The sequence below is a fragment of the Eurosta solidaginis genome, chromosome 3 (assembly GCF_040869045.1).
Source record: "Eurosta solidaginis isolate ZX-2024a chromosome 3, ASM4086904v1, whole genome shotgun sequence".
Lineage (NCBI taxonomy): Eukaryota > Metazoa > Arthropoda > Insecta > Diptera > Tephritidae > Eurosta > Eurosta solidaginis.
Window position 1 is genome coordinate 204,166,559 of NC_090321.1, and position 24,717 is coordinate 204,191,275.

General features: G+C 35.5%; 1 protein-coding gene across 1 annotated transcript in view; it reads right to left on the reverse strand.

The window, feature by feature from the left end:
- Nucleotides 1-7,903: 7,903 nt before the first annotated feature.
- The window catches only part of LOC137246086 (uncharacterized), a 149,398-nt gene continuing 132,584 nt past the window's right edge, over nucleotides 7,904-24,717 (reverse strand). Inside the window, exons 2-4 of the mRNA XM_067777181.1 lie at nucleotides 12,367-12,912; nucleotides 12,192-12,269; nucleotides 7,904-9,973 (exon numbers count right to left, since the gene is read on the reverse strand). Coding sequence (XP_067633282.1) covers nucleotides 9,598-9,973; nucleotides 12,192-12,269; nucleotides 12,367-12,912 — 1,000 coding nt within the window. The 3' untranslated portion in view covers nucleotides 7,904-9,597. The remainder of the gene's footprint in view (nucleotides 9,974-12,191; nucleotides 12,270-12,366; nucleotides 12,913-24,717) is intronic.

Here is a 24,717-nt window from a genome sequence, read left to right on the forward strand (position 1 = left end):
AGTAGATGTTAAATTCCTTAACCGTAGTAGCACTGGATAACATTTCATGAACCGCATCCTTAATCGCAGCAACTTCCGCCTGGAATGCAGTGATCAACCAACTTAAACTTGAGGCTTACATTTAGCTGTTGACAAAAGACCTTTTAAAATTGATAGTGATAGCAGACATAGGAAGTGAGTGGTGCGGAAAGAAACACAAACAAAGTTCTGGCTACTAGGGCTGGTAAAGTTACTAGATCTGTACTGGTACTAAACTTTTGGTCATCAAACCAATTCTGACAACACTCGCAGATAGCAAGATCCAAATATCGACTCGAGTCGTTGTCTTCTAGCAGTTAATATAAGGAAATGAGAGAAAAATAAGAGAAGCAAACAGAAAGTAAATTCAAGAAACTGAAAGGAAAAAATAAAAGGGGCTAAGAGAACAGGAAAGATTATTACGAGTCAAAACTGAAAGCAGACGGTGATTATCAAAGTGCTATCCATTTTTATCGATGAGTTATCGGCTTGTTATAGGTGTGTTATGATGACTTAGTTTGGTGCAGTAAGGCCGAACTGGTTTTCCTATGTGTAGCAAGATATATGAGTGGCCATACATTGAACTCGTATGTTATACAAAATAATGCTACAAAGCGTTCTTTGTAACAAAACAGGTCGAAAACGTATGTTTGTCTGTATGTATGTATAATTTCACCGTTTATATGGGGAGCTTTTACTTGGCGAGGTTGTAACAGTCAAGACACCAACCGCACAATGTGTTAAGCTTAGCAATCTGTATACGTTCTCTGGTTTAGCCATGTTGCTTGTTGTACAGTGGTGGCAAACACCTGTGAAGTGCTATTATTACGTTATGTTTGAAATTATGAAATTAGAATACCGCCAATAACTTACAACGCTGTGCAACACCAGCAGCCTAGAGATGAGGAACAACGTCTTTGTGTTGTTTAAGCACAAAGGGACCTCTTGATCAAATTTGGTCTTATCTCGCTTCTGAGTCTCAAGAGCTATTCGAAAGTGCTACCATTACTGATTGTGCTCAATAACGCTTTACGTGATTCCTGGAGAGCTGAGATCTCATGTTGAAACACGCTGACTGAGTTCGGGAAACCTATGACACAGATCGGTCTGAGTGTATTTTGTATTTGCAAAGATTCATGCTCCTAAACTAAAGGATGTTTTAGACCTATCCCTGAAAGCTGGGATGTCGAATCTTTGAATTCTATATTCCTTGGACAAATGTGGTAAATTTTTATTGGTACAAACACTATTAAAATTTAGGACATTATGGCAGTGCCAGGTTAGGTTAGATTGAACAAGCCATATGTGTTCATAGTGTTACTAGTCTTTGTTTGAGGAACAAACGGAGAACCGCAATCAGGTAATAGGGCTTGAAAAAAAAAGTAAGGCGCGATAACCTCCGAAGATATCTAAGGCCGAGCTTCTCTTCCAATTTGCGTGGTGCTCCTCCTGATTTTCTCAACAATTTGGCCGGACGGGACCTACATCTTTTATGCCGACTCCGAACGACATATGCAAGGCAGATGAGTTTTCACTGAGAGCTTTTCATAGCAGAAATACACCCGGAGCGTTTGCCAAACACTGCCGAGGGGCGACCTCGCTTAGAAACATTTTCTTCTAATTGAAACCCTTAATTCTAAAATTTTGATGTTGCTTTGCCCGAGGTGTGAACCCAGGGCATACGGTGTGGTAGGCGGAGCACGCTACCATCACACCACGGTGGCCGCTACTATTAACATTTAGGACATTATCGCAGTGCCAGGTTAGGTTAGATTGAACAAGCCATATGTGTTCATAGTGCTACTAGGCTTTGTTTGGGGAACAAATGGAGAACCGCAATCAGGTACTAGAACTCATCATATGAAATAACTTTGACCTTTTGACAAATAGAACAAGTTTTCTAGGACATAAATTAACTGCTGTCTCGAGATCTGACAACTTTTCCGCCCCTAAAGAGCTGGGTCTTTGACCTCTTGCAGCCCGCACTTTCTACATCTGCTGTGCTCCTTTAGAACGCCTAACTTAAGCCTCTTTAGAGATATAAGCTTGTGAGTTGAATGACGTAGGATTTACACATGACCTTAAACATTTTGCAGCCCGCGCTTCTATCCACAACCTTCCTGCTTCATTGATCACATGCAATTCTTGTCTCTTCATAATTTCTTCCAAGCGGATAGACGTTCCACCGTATATTTATGAACTGTTGCACCCTAATTTGCAAACTCATCCGTCTTTTCATTACCTTCTTTCCCCTTATGACTGGGAACCCAGTATAGGTGTACGCTCTGATCAGAGCGCATTTAATTTAATGATTGTTTGCATTCCAAGACTATTCTTGATAAATTCCCTTCATGACCGCCTGGTTACCAATATATATATTGATTGCAGCGGCGCGTCTTTCTCTATGCTCTGTATTAAGCGTTTAGTCCTGCGTTTTGCGCCAAACATATTTACCTACCCTTATTGAACGTTGATATTTTCAAAAGGGATATTATTTTGAATCCATATTCTGTCATTCCTTCTCAGTTTTGGTTGGCGTTGCGCCACTTCAGGGCTCATTTGGTTCTGTCGCATCAATGCTAAGTTGTATGCTCTAATATTAGTAACCATATATTAAACACAAACGAGACATAACAAAAAGGCACCTTGAAGATGCCACAATGCTGAAATAGTTTTGCGTCCTAATTAAAATTGAAAAGGGATATCGGAAAACCGATCCAAATGGCATTTATCTCTACTTATCTTTTTTTCAATCGTTGTATAAATCGAAACAGTATAAAAATAGTGTATAATTTATATAATAATAATAATTCTATATTTATTAAAAAATTTGGCATAGAAAAATACTAAAACAATATTCACGAACAGGTTACAGTAGAAACATATTCCTTTGTGCACATATTCTATGTAATATGTATTTATTTATAGATTTATATAGATTAGGATGTACAGCAGCGAACGGAAAATAGCAGTGGTAATATTTTTCTCAAACTTCGATAAATCAATTTTTATTTTTTCTGATACTTGGAGAAACAACTTCTTTCTATTTTGTAATTGAAACTATGCAAACCAACCTCAAAAACGGAAAATTCGAAAAAACATAAAGAAATTTCGAACTTTTATTAAGAGTTAGTTCCTCATCAATTTTAGTATGTCAAAGTACAAGTTATAGGTCTCTCAACATTCGCATTGAATTTTGAAATTTTTTTTTCAGTAGGGTGTTTCAGTTTTTCCATACATAAAAAACAAGTTTCAAAGGAGGAAAATCTGAAACACTTACGAAAAAATAGTACTTTTTTAGAATAAGATTGATTGCTACAAAACTGCATACCCAAAAAATTTCAAAGAGCTCCAAATAAAAAGTTCGAAGCTCTCGTAAAATTTTCGAAATTTTTCGAATATGTTTTTTAAAAATTCATAAAAATTTTTCCTAAAATATTGAAAATAAAGAAAAAATTTGATTAACGAAATTAAAAAATAATTGCCACTGCTATTTTCCTGTTCGTTGGTGTCCACAAATGTGTAAAGCGGCAATTACCCACCGACGTGTGCCGTACGTACGGACGTTTATCGTACGTAACACGTTTGACCGAACCCTCAAGCCCGTAGGAATCAATGTGTGCGTCTGTGTACATGTACATAACATATTTGTGTGTGCATTGTTTAGAGATAAGCACTGTTGCCATTGACCATTTTGCATGCATGCTTATGGAAACATCAACTTTTTCCAATTTAATTTTTGATGTTGTAAAAGGCTGGAATTAATATAAAATAAATATAAATAGATTACATATTTATATCTGCACTTTTGCATAATTATTTCGAATTATTTTCACAATTTTTCAAACTTTAATTAGGTGTTTTTGCATAAAACTGCAAACGGTCAAAAATTAGCGCACAAAAGTTTACTAGGCAACTCTGTCTAGTGAGAGAGCGATCAGCTGACACGTTCTTACGGAAAAAATCAAAATTGTTTTGATTTCTACGTTCCGCGCTACGTACATACGGGCGTTGCACGTCGGTGAGTTTTCGTTTACATTGCACAGTCATAAGATAGGTCATGTCAGCTGACACGTTTTTGGTACGTACGTTCGTAAGTAACTGCCGCATAAGTCACATTTTAAATTTGCTATTTCTTACTTTATATGTTGTTTTTTTGATTCCTTGTATTATAATATTATAACTACATACATACATAAGCATATGGCGGATATTCACGATATATAACTTCGAATAAGGATGAGTAAACAATTGTTGTTCTCAGATTTCATAATTAACTTCAAACAAAATTCTAGAATTTTCAGTTTTGGGAGGGCTATGTTTATAACAACCAACCCCGGCGCATAATTTGGAAACGTTGTTTTCAAATGTAAAGGGCACGCAGAAAAATTTTTGAAATTACTTTTCGTTAGTTCGTTTTAGAATACTCGTAGCGCAGCATATTTCAGTAAAAACTTGAAAAATGATGAAAACGTTATCAATAGCAATAAATCTTCACTTAGTTATTATGTGGACAATTTCAATATAATGCTGGACCCTCGGTGAGATTGTAAGGAAATATTTTATTCTTTAAAGGCGCACCCTAATAAAAAATCGTATATACTTGCATGTAAGATATATGTACATAATTTAAAACTTAAATATCTCTGGTTTTATTGCAAATATTTACACTGCAACAATATATTAATTTCTACAAGTACCCTGCAAAAATGTGATTATTTTCGGATTAAATCGGGATGAGTCACAAAAGAATCAATTTTGACTCCTTTTGTTTCGGCATGTCCCATAATCGTAGTAATTGCACTGGTTTATAGTATGACTACCAATTTTGAATGACTGCACCGAATCATTTACACAAATTGAGCACTGACTGAACTCTATTATACCCATACGGTACCAGTTGGGGTCAATTATAGCCCATTGTAGACAATCGGGACTAAACGCGTACAACTTTTTTGATTCATTGCAGGGTGTGCATACATTTTTCAATAATTTGCATTTTGAAATTAAATTAAATAAGTTTATAGGAATTTGAGTGAAATTTATGCAAAATTTCGTTTTAACAATACATTGCTCGCGTATGTATTTACAGCAGCGAACAGAAAAATTGCAGTGGAAAATTTCATCAATAAAGTTCGTTTTTTATATTTTCGATATTCAAGAAAAAAAATTTCGTGAATTCGACCAATCTTAAAAGCGCTTTCGAAAAAATTCCGAAATTCGATAAAGTTGTACGATGATTTCGAACTTATTATTTTGAATTTTTTTGATATTCGGTGTAAAAATTTCTATCAACTTTGCAACTGAAATGATGCAAATCAAAAACGATCGACCAGTTCAAAAAGTTGAGATTATTACGAACTATTTTTATAAAGTTTTCTTAATTTTTTTGAGTATGCAGTATTTTAGGCCAATAAATTTTAATCTCATAAAGTACAAGTTATAGGATTTTTGCATTGATTTTTGTAGAGCTTACGATTCCTTCTCGAAACCAAGCGAGAATTTCGACACCTCGACTTCTAGCGAGATTCTCGTATCTCGAAATACCCGCGAATTCTCTCAACACTCAATTTATTTGCTGTATTGACAGTATTTATATACCCTCTTTTTTTACTTGTGGTTTTTTGTTGATTATATTGCAAGATACTTTACTCAAAATATATGAATATAATTTTGTTCATTATATTTTATTTTTTATTATCCACAAGACGAGAACTGGGCTTCTCGTAAGATTCTCAAATCTCGAAGTACTCGTAATGCTCGCGAGCTTATCACATTCAAACTAGTCGCTACATTGATAGTATTCTATGCATTTCGGTGTTTTTTAATTGTTGTCTTGTAGAAATTGTCACTTGTGCTCCAGAAGAAATCGTAAGCTCTGTATATAACCCCAAAATGCATCGATTAAATGGAGAGAAATGAAAGTCGCGAGTATTTCAAGAAACTCGCGAGAAGCAAAGACCAGCGAGAATTCTTTTCTCGAACAAGTTGGAGAAATCGTAAGCTCTAATTTTTGACTATTTTTTGTTTGAGAAAGGTGATTCAAATATTCTTCCGTTATAAAACAAAAATTTTAACACCTTGTATGAAGGAATATCTAAAACACCCTTCGGGAAAAACTTGTCAAAAATCAATGCGAGTTTTGAGAGAACTCAAAATAAAAAATCGACATTTTTTTAAATTTTGGAATTTTTTTCGAAAACATTTTCAAGATTGGCTTTCATAGCATCATTCATAAAATTCATATATGTTTTTTATTAAAGCATCAAAAATAAAAAGAAAAAGAGTTTAATAGACGAAATTAAAAAAAAAAAAAAAATAATTCCCACTACTATTTTTCTCTTCGTTACTGTATGTGCAAACTTTGTTTATTTTCTTTATGCTAAATTTAACAAACTTTTTTTTTTTACATTTTGAAATGTAATTTATATCTGTTCATATAAAAACACTTACATGTTTACCATATTTTTGGTTTTTGTTTACTAGAAATATATATTAGATTAACTAAACTAGTTATGCATCTATTCAGGCATTGATCTTGTTAGTATGTGTGTGCATGTGTTTTGTGTATTTACAATTTCAGTTCATAGTTTAGTTTACATTTTTGTTTTACTTATTTATTTGATTATCATAAATTATTCTAACAATTACATTTTAATGTGCCTAAATATGTAACGAACACACACACACAAACCCCTTTAAGTATTTTGAAAAATAAATAAATCAGTCGTTTGACATCATTATATGGTACAAGTCAAATATGAAACTGGCACAAACCTTCAAGCTGAGGTCTAACTTGAGCATTCTAGGCATGACTGAAACTTCTATATCAACCTACATCACTGCGAAGAAGTCCCTTAAAAGAATGCGGAAGTTTCTTAGGAATAAATGAAATACCTTTACAATTACTTACTGGATGATATTTAAGATTTTTTCGCTTCAAAACTTGAAGTCTGTAACAAAACACCCCGCATACAGAAAATATCTGTACAAGTAAAGATGGGTACATATTTTAAGCTGATTCGTATGATTATTTCGTGTTCTTTCATTATAACTTTGCAGTGAGAAGAAATTGAAATTTTAAGCTCTTGCCACAGATTCGAGTTTAATGGATTGAAGTCTATAGGATTCGTTTTGACAACTCCATTGTACATTAAATGCAAAAGCCTTCAGTTTTAAAGGTCATCGTTTCCAATATCATTATACCAAAATAAAATTTCTTTTTGACCCACCCTAATAGACACGTTAAAATGGCATTTTCTTATCGTCAACTAAGCCCAGAAAATAAAGTTATGTTAAGAAAATATTCATTAAGGTCAATTTTATGCGCGCTAAGATCAATAGGGAGATGAGTAAAAAATTTGAATTTTTGAGGTTATGTTATATGGGTTTTCCAAATCAATATCTTCAAAAATATCCTTTGATCTGTCATTATAAATAATGATGAAGCAATACAACTCAAGCACTTCATTTTATAAGACGGCATTGGATGTGGTTAGTTTGTTACTGGTACCTAGTTACAAATAATTTCAAAAATGGCCGGGGTATACGCAAACACAAGCCAAGAAGCGAAAACTATAGCAGTAGTTTTCACAAACAATATATGTACCAGCTAGGGATGGTACCCCAACCGATATATGTTGAAACGGTAAACAAAAAAATTGTTGCCACCTAAAATTTGTTTACATTAAATTGTTTTGATAAACAAACAAGAGACAAAAGGGATACAAATGAGAAAAGGCAGAACATTCCTGTTTTCTGTGACAAAAAAACGAAGGACGGGCATTTAAACAATAGAAATGTTTCTTAAAAACATAGCAGATGGTCTGTGTAATAGAAGCGAAAAATAAGTCGAATGGTTCGTCGAAGTTTGCTTGGAGTCGTCTAGTACTATTACTACTAGAACCAGATACGTTTAGAATTTTGTGCATATTTAGAATCAAAACGGTCTTCTTCAAAAGAATTGGGTTTTTACGAGTCATTAGTATCAAAATATTACTTACTTACATAAAAATTAAGGCCCAAGAACATTCAAATTTTGCGTTGCTTTGGCGCTTACGTTGTTAGGTCAACGGCTGACTTAGATTAAACACGTCTTGATTGCTCTGTTCTCAATTCACAGACAATGCTAAGGCAACACCAAAGCAATACAAATACAATTCAAAAACTTTCATTTTTTTATCTGTAGTCAGTCAATTTTTTTGAGCCAACAAATTACATACAAAATTGTCTATTTTCATTTCCCGTTATTCAAACCAAGACGAATTCAGTACCAGGTGTTGTTACCCCAACAGCTGATTGCTTCTTCTTTCTTTGCATACAACGCCTTATACAAGGCGAATTCAGTACCAGGTGTTGTTATCCCAACAGCTGATAGCTTCTTCACCTTGTATGTATTCGCCTTGGTTGCCTTATTATAAAAATATAGGATTTTTTTGTATGTAACAAAAATTGGTAAAGTCTGTTGTATCAATTTCGTTATGACTTGAGAATGGTCAACATAAGTTAGGTTCCAGATTCTTAATCCTTAATACGTTTCTTTGCACAAACCAACAAAAAAAGAAGGCCTAGTTTTCAGAGCGCCGCATAAATTTCCAGATATCTTTTGAGCGGAAAGCAATCTATCGTTTTTTCACGAGAAAGACTGAAGCCTCAACGAACTGGTGGATCTTATCAGTGCGGTTTATACTTTCGATCAGATCTTTACGATACGCCAGATCCAGAAGTAGACTCACGTTAAGATATTCAAAACGCACCGCCTTTTTGTGTCTACTGTCTGAATCTAAGCTCCTTGCAAAGATTATAGGGTTTTGCCAAAAACCTTAAGCAACACAGCCCGCTCCATAATGGTTGAGACCCGTCAGAGCCATTCCACATCAAACGAGGTTTCATATAACATTTAAGCTAATCCTGTACTTATCAAACGCGCTTTAAGTTCCGTCTTAGTGGTACACTGTCATCGGGTTCTGGAGTATGTTTTAGGTTTCAAGACTCTTGCCCTATGGTAGGTTTCTCAAAAATCGATTGCAAGGCTACCCAATTTTGTACTGAAATTCGCAGATAAACTTTAACGAAAGTAAAACAAAGGAGCTTCCGGAACCCAATGGGCAACCCTTACCTACACGATGGGAACCCTATTACAAATATAAATGTATCATGCACATATTTTGCAGGCGAGGATCTGGCGACTCCAAGTTCCACATGGGGAGTGTCTTTATCGTTAATATAACAACAACAATACATCGAAGTAATATCGATTTATGGATCCGTTTAAGTCTGAAGATTGGCTATAGAACTGGAAAACATCATACGATTAGATGAAAATTTTTCGTAACATTTTTCAATTCACCCTAATACTTCTGCGGCCGTTTTGTATAAACGTTCTATATATGTGTGTGTGTGTATTCGCTCACTCTTTATATAGCTTTATTTTTGCTAGTTTTTACGATATTTATACATAAAACTTTTCGTAATAAAAATTCCCGTTACATTCGCTTCACTTCGGATTTTTTTACAGTTGCACTTTGCTTTTTTTGTTTTTGTTGCTTAGTCCAATTTCATCTAATTGATCTCTTTGGTCTAGGGTTGCTGTTCCATTTGAAGCTCCATTTGTGGTGCTATTTGATGCACTTCCATTTGTTGCGCTTCACTTTGTGTATCCGCAGTGTTTTGTTGTTGTTGTTCATGTTGTTCTTGTTCTTGTTGCATTTCTGTTTGTGCATATTCAAAGAGCACCGTTTGTTCGGTCAGCAGCTCAGCTAATATGGTCGTTGGCGTTAGCGTGTTATTGTTGTTGTGAAGCGCGACAGGTGGCACATTCGTATAATTGGGTGGCCCAGTTTGTGGTGGGCGATTGTTGTTGTTATTTGGCATTACAGTGGTGGGTGTAAATGTGGTTGTTGGTGTATTAGTGGTTAGCGTTTGTGTATTACTATTCGAACCAGGCACGAAAACACTGCAAAAGAAGAGAGAAAGTTGAGAAAATTAATTTATTAAAAATGAAAACTATTTGCTAAGTGAAGGACCCAATTTCGTTAAATTATGTCAGTTAACAATTAGATTTATATGAACTTTAATGAGTGTCGTGCAAAAAAAAATTCGTTTCTGAAAGTGTGCAAATATGGCGTTGCTAGCATTAGTGATTGCGAGTATTCAAGGAAGCGGGATTGGTGCGGCAGCCTAAGGAGCTTCTGATATCTGGATATATCCCAACGCCCCTACCTTCTGTTAATTGTCACGAATATGGTGGACAATTTCTGTCGGTGCCGACTGCCCTCTTTCAACCGAGTATTCCGTCATTTAGTTCAAAGGGTTTCTATTCCAACCTCTACGATAATCTATGCGGCCGGCCTTTTTTCCCCCCAATGAGTTTGCTCGGTTTTCAGCGATAGATTTCTGAGCCATTTTTGAGCCTTTATTTAATTACTTAGAGGACGATTTGGCCGCATCTTTGTCCAATTAGACCTTTTCTTATTAGTCCGAGCAATGTATTAATTTCCGGGCACTCAGACACAATTAAGAGTGCGTCCCAGAAATGGAATTAGCTTTCCTGGACATCGAAATCATGGACATTGGTAAAGCAAGTTTTAAATCGACTCGTCCTTATGCTGCCAGATTTTTAGAATAAGCTATTGATATAAAGTGTCCGGTTGCCCTGTGCCCTTATTTAAAATTTGTTTGATTTTTGAAAATAGCTAGCCCTTTGCCAATGCAATCAAAATTAGCAACCTGCAGATTTCACAATCATTTTGGTCAATCTCCTGCAAGTTCGTTGGAGTTAAGCTTGGCGCAGAGTGTGAATGATGCGCAAATTATAGAATCTCTCCCATCAAGACTAAATTGGCACAATTAGTGGATTGTGCTGGCCCCTCTCGAATGATTTCACGTACCCCAAAACCAAATGCCCAAGGCCTACTCGAGGTGACCCTGTTTTGCTTTGAATGCTATACTAGACCTAAAGGATCCAATTCGTACCACAAATCCAAAGCTACTGCATGGCTTACAGGCATGGGTCACCAACTGTACTCTAATAGATACTAAAGGACACTTGCTCACCACCGGGAGAGCGGTGGTCTTTCTGCGGCATGTAGCTCTGCCGTAGTCGACCGTTATTTTCTTTTTCTCAGGAATGTATGGTCACCGCAGAAATAGAAAAAGGAGTCAAAATGAAATTTTGGACTAAGATCTCTGCATGACTAAACATGCCCAGACCTTAAACCATCTTCAAACGGTTTTACAAAGCTTGGGAATGGTGTCGGAGCTGCTGAGAACTTGCGTGGCAAAGATAAACCCTATTCGGCCATCCCCAAGTGGTGGTGTGGGCAAAAAGGGGGGAAGCTTACCTTATACGAACCTAAGAAGATCAAACCCCTCGATACGAGGCGCGAGCGGACAAACTGACTCCATTACGGACACAGGTGTTGAGTAGCTCAGGGTTACCGACCTTAATCAATCTTCGAACGAAATGACGGTCACAATTAGCGCACGGGCAAGGGTACTTACTTCTTAGAAACAGGGTTCTCTAGAAAATAACCCGATTTTATTCAGGAGGCAAAAGCTGCTGTCTCCAAAACGGTAGTGCACATTTCGACTAACCCTTTAGTTGTATGACACTGCAAAAGGGCTCAAGTAACACATTCTCGGTATGCGCTTGTGCTGAATCCTCATTCGGAAAATAGGTAGACTTGCCCGAAAGCCAACAATTGGACTCGGCAGAAGAAGAAGCAGCCCAGGACTATGAGCTGCTACTGCTACGCGAAGGAACAGTAAAATTGAATGAACGTTCAAATACTGGCCTCGGCTGATGATGCTGATCCTAAAAACTAGTCTGCACAGTTTCAAGACATCTTCGGTTACCATACTATTGCGTTTCAGTTTAAAGCTGAAGAAGTCGTTAAATCGAAAAATAAAAGAACTGTCGTTTATTTTATGTTATCTAAAGTAGGTGATCCAGATACTGTGAGCAGCAGCTTTGCTTACCTAACCTTTTCTATGGGCTCGCCACAAATTTATATTTTTTCCCTTAATGTTTGGTTGCTACTTCCCATAAAAGTTAAATCAAAACTTTAGCGCTTAAAAGATATATTTAAGTGCCACCAATAACTCACTGACTCCCTTTTATTATTTACTTTATGACTTTATAATAACCCAAAACGATGAGTAAGATTACATACCTTAAAGAATTTGTTGAACGATATAAAGGCGGTGGCGTATTCATGCGTAATCCACTGTAAACAGCGCCATTGATTAAACTGTAAAGTAGAAAAAAGTAAAGCATAATTTAAGGCGTAAAAAAGTTTGTTTAAAAGCACAGGACAAGAAAAACTCTATAAAGCTTCATTTACTCACCCAATAGCCGCACATTCGTGCAACGATGTCAGATATGATGGGGGTGGCGGTCTATGTTGAAACTCTGGATACAGATAACCACTGGACAGTAAACGATTATTACAAAAGGGACTGTTACAATTGCGGCAGTTTTCCATAAGCCGATAACAGGGACACTCATCCGCATCGCCCGGTGAACACAAGCGCCAAATAATACCAGACACAACCAGCAATGACAGTCCAATGCCGATCATAAGCAATGAAGCACTCAAATATTGTGTTGTATGTTCAATGAGACCAGTTGCGCCCAATACAACACCACCCAATGTGCATGCAGCACCGCCAAGTGCAAATATGCCGATAATAAAGGGTACAATAGGACGTGAGAAGCATTTAACAAAGGTAGAACGTATTGGCCCACATGTCCCACCAGCAGAAGCTATTGTATGTGGGTCGGTTGATGAACCGGCAGTAGCACCAACACCGCCACCTCCTGTACAACTCGTTGCAGCACCAACAATGCCAGCTGGATTATTTACAATACCGTTGGATGTGTCAAGGAAGCGTCTGTAAAAGAAAAGAGAACAAAAAATATTTATGAAAAGATGAAAGTTAAACAATTATTATTTATGACCCGCTTGGATGTTATATTTTTATCAATAAACTCTTATACTAAAGAATATTTTTATATTTTTTTATATGCAAGTTTGTGTGTGTATGTGTGTAGGTACATATATAAGTTTTATTATTAAGACAAAATGTTTATAGTTGACAGCGGGATGCCTCGGTATCGCCGGTGATAAACACAAAATATAAACAGGTCAGAATAGTAAAGCTTCAGTGGGCATCTCATATTGTATCCCAGTTGTGAGATTTGCATAGTCGTACACATAGTTTCTCGAAGCTCTATAGACATCACAAGACTCTATGGTGACTAAATCGGAGGGGTGACGTAAAGTAAACGACCGCAACGTGAATCGACCTTATGACCACTTCAAATGCCACAAAGCTCTTTGAAGTTATGAACATACGAAATGGCTCACATAGTCAAATTTCAAATGGTTACAATGCCAACGAGAGTCAGATTTTACCATCCTTGCTTTCCGAAATGGTCAAAAAGTGAAATCTTTTTTTCTCTAGGGGACCTTCCATTATTTTTTTCGAACATTCACGCATTAACAACTGTTGAATTACAGTTAAGTTTTATTGTTTTCGCCATTTAAGGGCATGATACGTTTTTGTTCAAGTTTTCGGATATATTTTGGCCCTTTTCTAGGGAAAAACCTGATAAAATACTGCCTCAATTAGGTCTTCTCTGAATTAAGAAGAACTTTTTCAACTAAAAGTTTGGAGAAAGTATGGCGCCATTTTTTCACCCATTTTTCACCTACAGCGCTGTTTTCCCTAATAAAATTTATTAAAAGCTGGGCCGGTGAGGTTTCCTTTGAAATAAAAAGAACTTATTGTACTGACTTGTCGAACTTAAATTGCTGTGTATGGTTCTGGCCATTTTCCCGCAATGATCATAAGGTAAAACGGAAATTTCGTAAATTGACCTCATTTCATCCAACGATTAAATCATCTATACAAGGTAAACTAGTTGATCTCTTGATAAGGGAATAGCCAGCGTGATAAGTCAAACATTTAGCTAGAGCTCATCGACTTCTGATGGAAAACTGTTATACATAAAATTTGTCATAGGCTGGGATAAAACTCAACAAGTAATTGCCCGAGAAGCTCCCACTCAACAGAAACAGAGTATGAGGCGGAAATTGTCAGAATTATCCTTACGGTGGGATGGTCGTTGATTGGCAACAGTTGTGCAAACAAACCGAGCGTGCCGAACAGCTGAACGACTAAAAGCCTGAGTTAGCAAATGCGGATATTGAGATATTTGAGCACCAGAATAGCAACAGCATAATAGCAGGCGATAAAAGTTAGGCTGGCTAAGAGTGATAGCCTAAAATCAACATAGAAGCAAACAGTTAAATCGGTTGATCCATTGGAACCTAAACAAAATTTATTCCGCTAACTTAGCACTATAAATCTCTGATTTCAACATAGGCATGCTGCATTAAACAGTCAATGAAGTGCCTATTCAGACATGTCATGTGGGTCATGGCCAGCGCAGGGCATTTGCAAAGAAAATTTTCGTCCAAAGAAGTGGCTCGTTCCAATCAATGGACCTTAGGATATGCTCTTGAGATTACTTAGGAATCTAATATAGTTTTCATTTATGCGCAGACAAGTTTGTCTGAGCACTTCACATGGACACTGTACCATCTGCCAATAGCTTTCTAGCTGAAGCAGATGCTAGCTAGTATTTGGACGCAGCTAGATGGGGAGCAATGTCACTAAGTTTAACTCAGCATGTTCCTTTCAACCTTTCTGGAAAGATGAGATACCATACTCACATGTTTGTCAGATTCATAAATTTAGCTAAAACACTGTAACCAGAGATCCATATCACTGTAGTCAAGCGGTCAGTCTTAAGGAATCGACTAGATGTGGACTCAGGATAAAAAGCAAAGATATCATCCTGTTCGTGCGACTTTTATAAATAACTTGCGGTCAAGAGAGGGCGGTATAGCACGGTCTAGTTGCCGAGAGTTTTCAGAAATGGTCCACAGAATATCAACTTTGGGCATTATCTAGAAAGATGTATAGTGTTGCTGCAACAAAGTATAAAATAAAAATTGTTTCTTTACCTGCTAATGCAGTAGGATTTTCACTTCAGAGCCGCTGCTCAACGCAGCATTACATGGAGTGCGCAGTCAATAAAAAATGTGAAAAATTGAAATCAACATAAAATGGAATAAAAGGAAAAATTGGAAGCAAAAAAAAAAAAAAAAAAAAATAAAACTTCAACCAGCATCTGCCAGCGCATCATTATTATTGGAAGTAACAGCATGCCTTTGTTAAGCAGCATCTTGCATGCTGCATGCCACTGACAGCCGTTTGTTGCTGAGCAGGTAGAAATCTGCATTACAACAAACACATAAAAGGAAAAAAGAGGTCATTAGAAGATTGGTAATAAAGGTGGAAAATCGTTACCTGAGTTGATATGGAAATAAACAAACGCACAAATGTGAACTAATATAAGAGCACTCATGTGAATGCAACAGGGAGCGAAAAAATGATACAGGAAGGCAGTCTGGGTCCCCAATGACTAGTATCAGATAGGACTTACACAAAAATTTCCGAACATCCATACGTATCTTGGTCAAGGCAGAGTATTACCTTGGTAAAAATGTTTAAGATCAGCTTGAAACCTGCTTTCATTCTTAATGATAAGTGGTCAAGTTTGCCTTGATACCTCACATGTGTGTGTCAGTGCCAATTTCGCGTTGTCCTTTCTGTGAAATCAGATCCACTCCAGTGTTCGCACGTAAACGAAAGAAGATGAATGTTCTCCAATCATGCAACATCAGGCTTTTCAGTGATCTTCTTTTGTAGGCTATCTGCAACGCAATTTCTTGGTATACTATTTGTAAACTCTGCAACACAAGGCTAACGAGGCTTGTTCTTTTAGCGGCTGTCTACATTCGATTGCTACCTTCGATGAAAGACTCATATTCTTGAGTCGTTAACGGCGTAAATCGATGTGGTTTTTTGGCTATCGAGCGATTGTATTCAGAAATATTCAAATTAAATTAATAGGAGCAAAATTGTAATACAAAAAAGGGCGAATTGAATTTAGAAATTAAGTTCGGGAAACGGAAATTCAATTCTGAAAAGAGAACATTGAATTGAGCGAATGAGCATTTAATTTTAAATTAGATTCAGAAAAAGGAAAAGCAAACGAGAAAAATAAATTCGGAAAATGAAAAATATAATTTAAAAAAGGAAAACTCAAATTCAAAAAGTGTAAGATCAGAATAGGGAAAATTCAATTCTAAATATGGAAAATTAAATTCGAGGAACAGGAAGAATATTCAAATTAAATTAAGGGAAAGAAAATTAAATTCAGAACAGGAAAAATTCAATTCCCAAAAAGGCAAAGTATAATTCGAAAGGGGCATTGAAATGAATTTCAGAAATGCTAAAAATAAATATTAAAAAAGCAAACTGAATTAAAAAAAATTTAATCCAGAAAATATAAACACAAATTCAGAAAGATAAATCAAATTCAGAAAATTTGCAATTAATTCTGAAAATGGAAAATTAAAATCAGTAATCGGAAAATTATGTCTGATGGGGCTTTGATTCCCTCCTCATGGCCACTACGGTAGTCATCGCATATTACTGTTCTGCATCACCCCATTCATCATGCCTTCAGCCAGACATATTTATTTACTACTGAAAGAGTATAGGAGCTCCAGGTATATGCATTCATTCGACCTCCGTGGTGTGGTATACCGTCTCGTTTGGTCTCCTTCCCATGGCCACTGTGGTAGACGTCGCACACCATTACTGTTCTACCTAGCACCGTTCATCGTGCCTCCAGACGGGCGCCTGTACCTACTCCTGCAAGAGTCCAGGAGTTTCAGGTACATGCTCTCAAGTCGCAGCCCTAAAATATTTGCCGTGGTCGTCATCAGAATATACAGACTTCATCCGAGGCGTTTTACTTAGGTTTTTCATTGGCAGGTGTTTATACTTACGTGTTAATTTCAAACACTAGCCCTAAACATAGGTACGGGATTCTAATTTTGGTAGCATCTTATCTGCGAAATGAGTTTTAGCTCCTTACAGTATACTTATATTTTCACCAAACTATAAAAGAAACAACTAAGTGAAAAAGACCATGAAATTCAGAAGGTTATTTAAGGGAAAGCTCGAAAAGGTCACAATAATGATATTTGAAATCAGATGTCGTATAACCTAACTATGTATGTATGTATAATTAAAGTTTTAATCGGCGGTGTTTACAAGTACTAAGACAATTTTTTTTTTGAGAACATCTCAGCAGAAACTTCAAATTTCGGGGCTAACTTTTGCAGTTTTTATTTTGCATGCGAATTAATCCAGCCTCTACGTCGAAATTAGGACGATTTTTACATTAGATTTTCTCTTAAAAAGTAAAAACAATTTTTTAATGGGCTTCTTAAAAAAACTTATAAACTGCACGATCCCTGTAATGTATGCTTAGCAAAACAATTAGAAAAGTGCCTCACAGTAAAGCATAGAAAATTATTTCACTTCTGCTTAAGGCATCTTTGTATTCGTCGTACACATACACTTGCCAGGTAGCTTGTGTGTATTAGTGCCAGAGGATTCTTATTCTTTCTCTTCTTCTTCATCTGTTGACATTCAGCTTTGTGTATGCATGTCAATGTCTCTGTCGTTGTAATTTTTGTTGTTGTTATTCCTATTGGTTATTAGGGCTGCAGCCGCTTTTAACGCTCACTGTCAACTAAGGATACTTAAGCAAGATAGCCTGCTGTTCTTAACCCCGCATGCAGTCGAGTCTTTTGTGTACTAAAAATCTTGATCCTAACAAATACAAATTTTCTGGTATTTGAATTTGTTTTTTCTCTTATTTTCATTTTTGTTGTTTGTTCATTCGTTTGACATGCAACACCTGCCTAAATGCCAATGATGCTCAAAATACCTATCAAGCTAAAGTGAAATTGTGCATGTGTATGTGTGTGCGTGCACCTTTTTTTGGTGCGTATGAAATGTGTCTGTCTGACAGTTTGTCGGCTTGTCTTAGCACTTATTTCACTATAATTTATGCTGAGTAAATGGGCAGCTGCTTCTCGCTTACTTTTTCTTTTGCTTTCAATTTATTTTCTTTTCTTTATTTTTTTCTTTGTGGCAGTTCAATATCTGTAATCATAAAAAAAAATCATTTAATTTATTAGAATTTATTCTACTTTTGGGGGCAGGTCAGCGCATCTATTATAAGATTTATATCCTTTTGCAAGGAAAGACGCACATAAAACAAATAAAGAAAATGATTTTCTGAAATGAGTTTTTGTAATTTTTTTTTTCATTGTTTTTGTTGCGATGTCGGTGAATGTGAGAAAAAGAAATGAATGACAGGTATGAGAATTAAAGTAACAAGCGTTTTTATTGCTGGTCAATATGATCTGAAAGTGCTTATCGTAAATTATCAGATTTGTCCTTTTGTGGACTATAATTAGAATTCATGCAATGGGTTTTTGTATTTCAGGTGGGTTTTCTTAGTATCTGCTCATATTTTCAGATACACTTTTTATAATGGAAGCAAGTACCCAGCAAAAATTGTTGGATTACGTGTTCCATTTTCTTCATGTTGGAGTACTCTAACACTACTCCTTTGCAATGCGTTTGCGGACCACCGTCAGCCGATCATTGCTCGTTTTTTAACGACCGTGATGACGACACGATGACGATCGAACAGAGTTACTGTTAATAAAATTTTACTATGGCAACTCTGATAAAATGCAACCGCGCACTGGTTTTATGTACAATACTATAGCATAGAGAAATATTAGTTTCTTTATTCACGCAAATGCTAAATAACATAAGAATATTCGTAGTATAAAATATAAAAGTTATATTGCCCCTCTTCATTTACTTTCATTTTCAATTAAATTGACTCCGATAATTCTTTCCGACACAATTCCTCTTTAGTACTTTGGCATATGATCCTCTGCGGGTGCTACATGGAGTACTACAGTGAAAGTACTTTGGAAAGTACTCTCACGTATGTACTCTATGGAATACTCACAAACAAAGCGAGAGTGGGATCACCTACTCCTCTCCTAGGACATCGCAATGTTAATTGGAGCACATTTTTTGTATGAATACAGATTAGTTTTGGAACACTCCTATACTCCTAAAGGAGTATTCCTTACACTATTTATGGGTACTCGCGTTTTTTGAAGGGTACATATGGGGTATTCCATCCCATTTCGACCAATTTTGAACCCGACCCCTTTAGAATTGGCTGAATTTTTTCTTCTTTTTCTAGCTTACGAAAGACGTTTTCCAGAATTTTTTCAAATTTTTTCATCCAACTCAAAAAAAAGTTTTGAATTTTAAAAAAAAAACACCGTTTTTGTTTTCAAAATGCTATAACTTTTTCAAAATATGACCGTTTGGGATCTTGTGTTTTTAAATTTGTTTTTAAATGTACTTTTCGGAAAAAATACAAAAAAAATTTTAAAGTTTTTTTTTGTAATTTTTCAGTTTTTCGAGATTTTTCGAATTTCGCCATTTTTTTTGTTGTTTTTTTTTTTCTCATAAAAAACTTCAATCAATTCTGCAATCATCCCCACTAACCCCGGAATAGGCCGATTTTTTTTATATATTTTTTTTTTAATTGAAAAAAAAACTTTAAAATTTTTTTTGTATTTTTTTCGAAAAGTACATTTAAAAACAAATTAAAAAAAAAAAGATCCCAAACGGTAAATTTTTGAAAAAGTTATAGCATTTTGAAAACAAAAACGGTTTTTTTTTTTAAATTCATAACTTTTTTTGAGTTGGATGAAAAAATTTGAAAAAATTCTGAAAAACGTCTTTTGTAAGCTAGAAAAAGAACAAAAACTTTCAGTCAATTCTAAAGGGGTCGGGTTCAAAATTGGTCGAAATGGGTTGGAATACCCCATATATATTTTCACAATATCAAAAAATTAATACAATTTATATACAAATATAATAATCCTTGACTAAATGATTATATGGAAATTGAGCCTTCCACTACCGTCAAGTTGTCGTTGGGCTTCATTTTAAAACCGCAAAGTATTCACTAAAACATTTGATGGACCACTTGCGCTAGTCTTGAAAGAAAACGGAGGTTTAAAAGGACGCGCTTCCAATTATTCCGTTCTCCTAACTTAAATTAATACATTAAGTAAGTACATTATAACTACTTTGGCATTTATGAAATCGGAATGAGCTTTCTAGAGACATAGCACGAATTAGGATGTTGCAGAGGACGTGTTTCCTATCCTCGATGTTCAAACTTTTAGGTACACAAGGTTGATGATCATATTCACTTTTTACATCATATTATTTTAATGTTATCAAAATGCACGTGACTCTAGTCAGCATAGCAAATAACGGCTTCAAAAAATGAATTCCAACTAAATGAGTGGCTGGAAAGCACTAGCCTAGACCTAAATCGTAAAGTACGAAATACACTTCATTTATAAATTAGATTATGTTATTCTATTGGGTATACTGTCGTATCTGAAATCGATTATGGTCAGCACATAGCATTCCATGCAAGACGGAAACAGTTGCCATTTAATCAATTATAAAGAAGGTTGGAAAGGACGCGTTTTAATCCTCCCTTATTCTCAACTTAAGGTAATACCTTTAAGAGGTAAATGTAATCAACATTCTTTCATTTTCGGGGTAGACATGGTGATCCATTTTCCATTTTCGCTTCTCGCATTATATTATTTGAATGTTGTCGGAATGCAGGTGACTGTTATAACCACCGTATGCTTTGAAACGTCAAACTAAATGAGTGGTTGAAGGGCACTAAACTAGGTCGGTACGTTTCGGAAATTTGTGCTTTAACGGTAGTATTATGCTCATCTCAGGAGCGACTTGATATAACAACCTCCTCTGGGACTGGGTAATTTCCCTCTTCAAAGGCAGCCTTATCGCCTTCAGCTGGTCGCTTCTACTTTGCTCCCTCATTTCCGTAGTAGAATCGAGCGATTCTCACACCGAATTGCCCTCTACCTGTTCTTACTTCCTCTTAAACGTATCCTTTATCTTCTTGTAGCTGTAACGAGACTTCCTGAAGGGTATTTTTGTTTTGTCGATTTTGATGGTGATAGAAAATATCACCATTACGGCAGTAGCCCGACCATTGCGGGATAGGTTTGAAATGTTTAAGTTCAGTTTTATGGGTTATCCAACGCTGGCGCGCCGCCCGTATATAATAGAGCCTACGCCGCCGCTGCGGATAAAGTGATCGGCTTAAACCTCTACTTTGGGGGGCTACCAATTGCCAACTTGAGATGAGATAAATGAACAGGTCCTTTTCCAAAGACAAGGCAGAGCCATGCTATATCACGGTTTTTGGGGTATCCAGAGATTACAGAATATTTTGTAAACCTTGTATATGGTCGAATTTGGTATAGTTATAATTTTTTTTAATTTCGGTTCAAGACTGTTTGTGATCCATTTGTAATCATATGTGTTTTTGTGTTCAAAATGGTCGGGATCATTACAGGATTACATTATTTTCAGCATTGTTTCGAGACTGCTTTGGTACAATTTTAGCGATATTAGTGCCTTACTTTCAAGCCAGAATTTATTGGTATTGAAAATGGAAATGTAAGAACTAAAACCACGACCACTTGTTCGAAATCGAAAATTTTCAAAAATGGAGTAAATTACTAGCGTATACTGGTACACTTAAAATTTGAATAAATGATACCTGCTAGCATTCTCTATCGCATAAATCACTTATTCGATACCGGAGATATCGCCGTGGTTTCGAATTCTTATCAGCCTTCGGGAAGAACTGTTGCTCACATGCGAACTGACATTTAGGTACGAAAGCGACACAACATTTAAAAACTATTTCGATAGGAATAGAAGTAACTAAAGCGATAAGACGAAAATTATCGATAAAGCTCGTATTTTTGTATCGCAAAATTATCTGATTCGATAGAATATTTTGGGATTTTGAAATCGGCAAAGAAGATTTGTAATGATGTAAGAAAAAATTTTGACAAAAGTGGGTAAATTTCCATTTTTTAAGTAAAGAGGGAAATCGTTGCCAATGTCTTGGCAAATCTGGGTCAACAGCAAGTGCCACTGGGAAGTCAGGTAATTCAAAAATGTGAATGAATTCGTACTGTATACACAGGATTGCGATATATGTTCTTGCAAAATAATATAATAAAACAAAATCTAATGGAATTTGCTGAGCTTTCTGCTTAAAGGAAAAAATTAGTTTTGTTTGTGAAATGAATTTACAATATGGCCTTAGTAACTAAAAAATGTATCGAATTATTTACATCTTGGCGAAAGACGATAGATCCTTTTACGCAAATTAAAGTAGCTGTTTTTTACATGTGTATACATCTACATTTGCGGGTAAAAAAATGCTTATCATCATTTAGATATTGTTAAAGAGACCCATCTGGCGGCACTTATTGAAGATTCGCGGGACTGGTAAATAACTCGGTACAACATGGGTTATTCTGAATAGCGGAGACACACATCTCTGTTTGGTCGAAGTGTATAACATATATGTGAATCGGTTGCGATGACCATTTTTATACTCAGCTGAGCAGAGCTCACAGAGTATATTAATAATTTTGTTCGCATAACGGTACCCCGTAACGGAATAAACTAATGGAGATAGATATATACTTCTATATATCAAAATGATCTGGGCGGAAAAAGAAATTCATTTTGCCATGTCCGTCCGTCCGTCCGTAAACACTATAACTTAAGTAAATTTTGAGGTATCTTGATGAAATTTGGTATGTACGTTCCTGGGTACTCATCTAAGATCGCTATTTAAAATGAACGAAATCGGCCTATAACCACGCCCACTTTTTTGATATCGAAAATTTCGAAAAACCGAGAAAGTGCGATAATTCATTACCAAGACGGATAAAGCGATGAAACTTGGTAGGTGGTTTGACCTTAAGACGCAGAATAGAAAATTACTAAAATTTTGGACAATGGGTGTGTTCCCGCCCACTTTTAAAAGAAGGAACTTGAAATGTTTTGCAAGTTTTAATTTGGCAGCTGAGTATGTAATGTTCGGTTGCACCCGAACTTAGCCTTCCTTACTTGTTGGTCATAGAAGTGAACAATAGTGTAGAGATAAAATTGAGAGACACATTTCAGTTGCAACTAAGTACAATGCATAGTAGTATTAATTTTCTGTGAAACAATTTCATAAGTTCAGATAAAGTTACACGCCTAGCAATCCATATAAAGTTTAAGTGCATATGTATATACATGTATAAAAAAACACAGCTAATGTTAGTAAAATTTTTGGAAACGGGCCTGACACTACCTCATTTCAAAGTGGCACATATAAATCGTAACCAGCTGGATATATAAGTAAAGTTTGGTTCTACTCAAACTAAGTCATTAATCCATTTCTAAATTTAAATTTAACATATTTTCAGTTTTAAATTCTCAAGAGAAGCTCGGCATTAGATCTCTTCGGAGGTTATCGCGCCTTACATTTATTTTTTTTTAATTCTCAATTTCGCTTTAATTGTTCACTTTAAAATTTTGACCCCGTAAATCTGATACTTTTTGTAGCATTTATGTATTTCAAAAAGTATCATGCTAAACTGAATGACTTCAATTTGCTATTGTTTAAAACCTCAATCACTACTAACAAAAAAAAAAAAAAACAAAAAGAAAGAAAAAAAAAAACAACATTTAGGCGCACAGTTTTTATATACAACTTGTAAACAAATAACATTTGAAATTGCATAATTAAATAAAACATCCGTGTGTTGGCTGCTATAAAATCAATCTATCCAAATTTATGTAAACAGCAGCAACAAAAACTAAAATCAAATTTTCTTTATTTGATATGCAAACCGAATAATAAACTTACGAGTGATAAATGGTAAACAGAAAATCTAAAAGAAAAAAATTGAAATTTCCGAACTATCACACCAATAGTTAAAAATACGAAAATTGTATGCAGGAATACAAAATGTTTTGCTAAAATGTGCAAAATTTGTTAAAAAAAAACCTATAAAAAAAAAGTTTTAAGAAAAACAAAAAAAAAACATTCAAAAAAACTCGCAACCACATGAAAAATTACTGATTTCGGATATTTTCGTGTTATTTTTGATTGTGCTGCTGTGCTGTGTTTGTTTATTGTCTAATTGATTTTCCATGCTGTTCACGCTTGATGATTAAATGTAGTTGTTAGAAATACATTTCATTGCTATAGAGATTTTTCAAATGCATACGTGCATATATACATACAAATAGAGATTTTTCTGTCTAACCATGCGACTTGTTTTCATGCCATCACATTTGATTACAATTTCATTCCACAACGGATAAAATATTATTATATACACATATGTATATAGATACGTTTGTATGTATGAAGTGCTTCATTAATGTTAGCTTTTCTAGACACGTGAAATATTTTTGGTGCGAAGCTATTTCGAAAAATTTATTTAAGTTTACTTTATAATTTCTAGGCATTATTATTAAACTAGCATACCCGACAGACGTTGTTTTGTCCTTACTATGGTGTAGCTGTATAAATTTTAAAAATTTTTTATTTTTTACTCTACCTCCCCCTTGTGTAAGCTTCATAAATTAGCCAACACCAAGCCGGTAGTGTTGGTAACGCCCAAAAACGCCTAGATGTATGCTTCCACACATAGATTAAACATATGTATACGTAAGCATATGTAGTATGGCTGAAGCTGCTTCATTAAGTACCTTTTACTGACAGCGTCTCAAGCTGTGTATTTA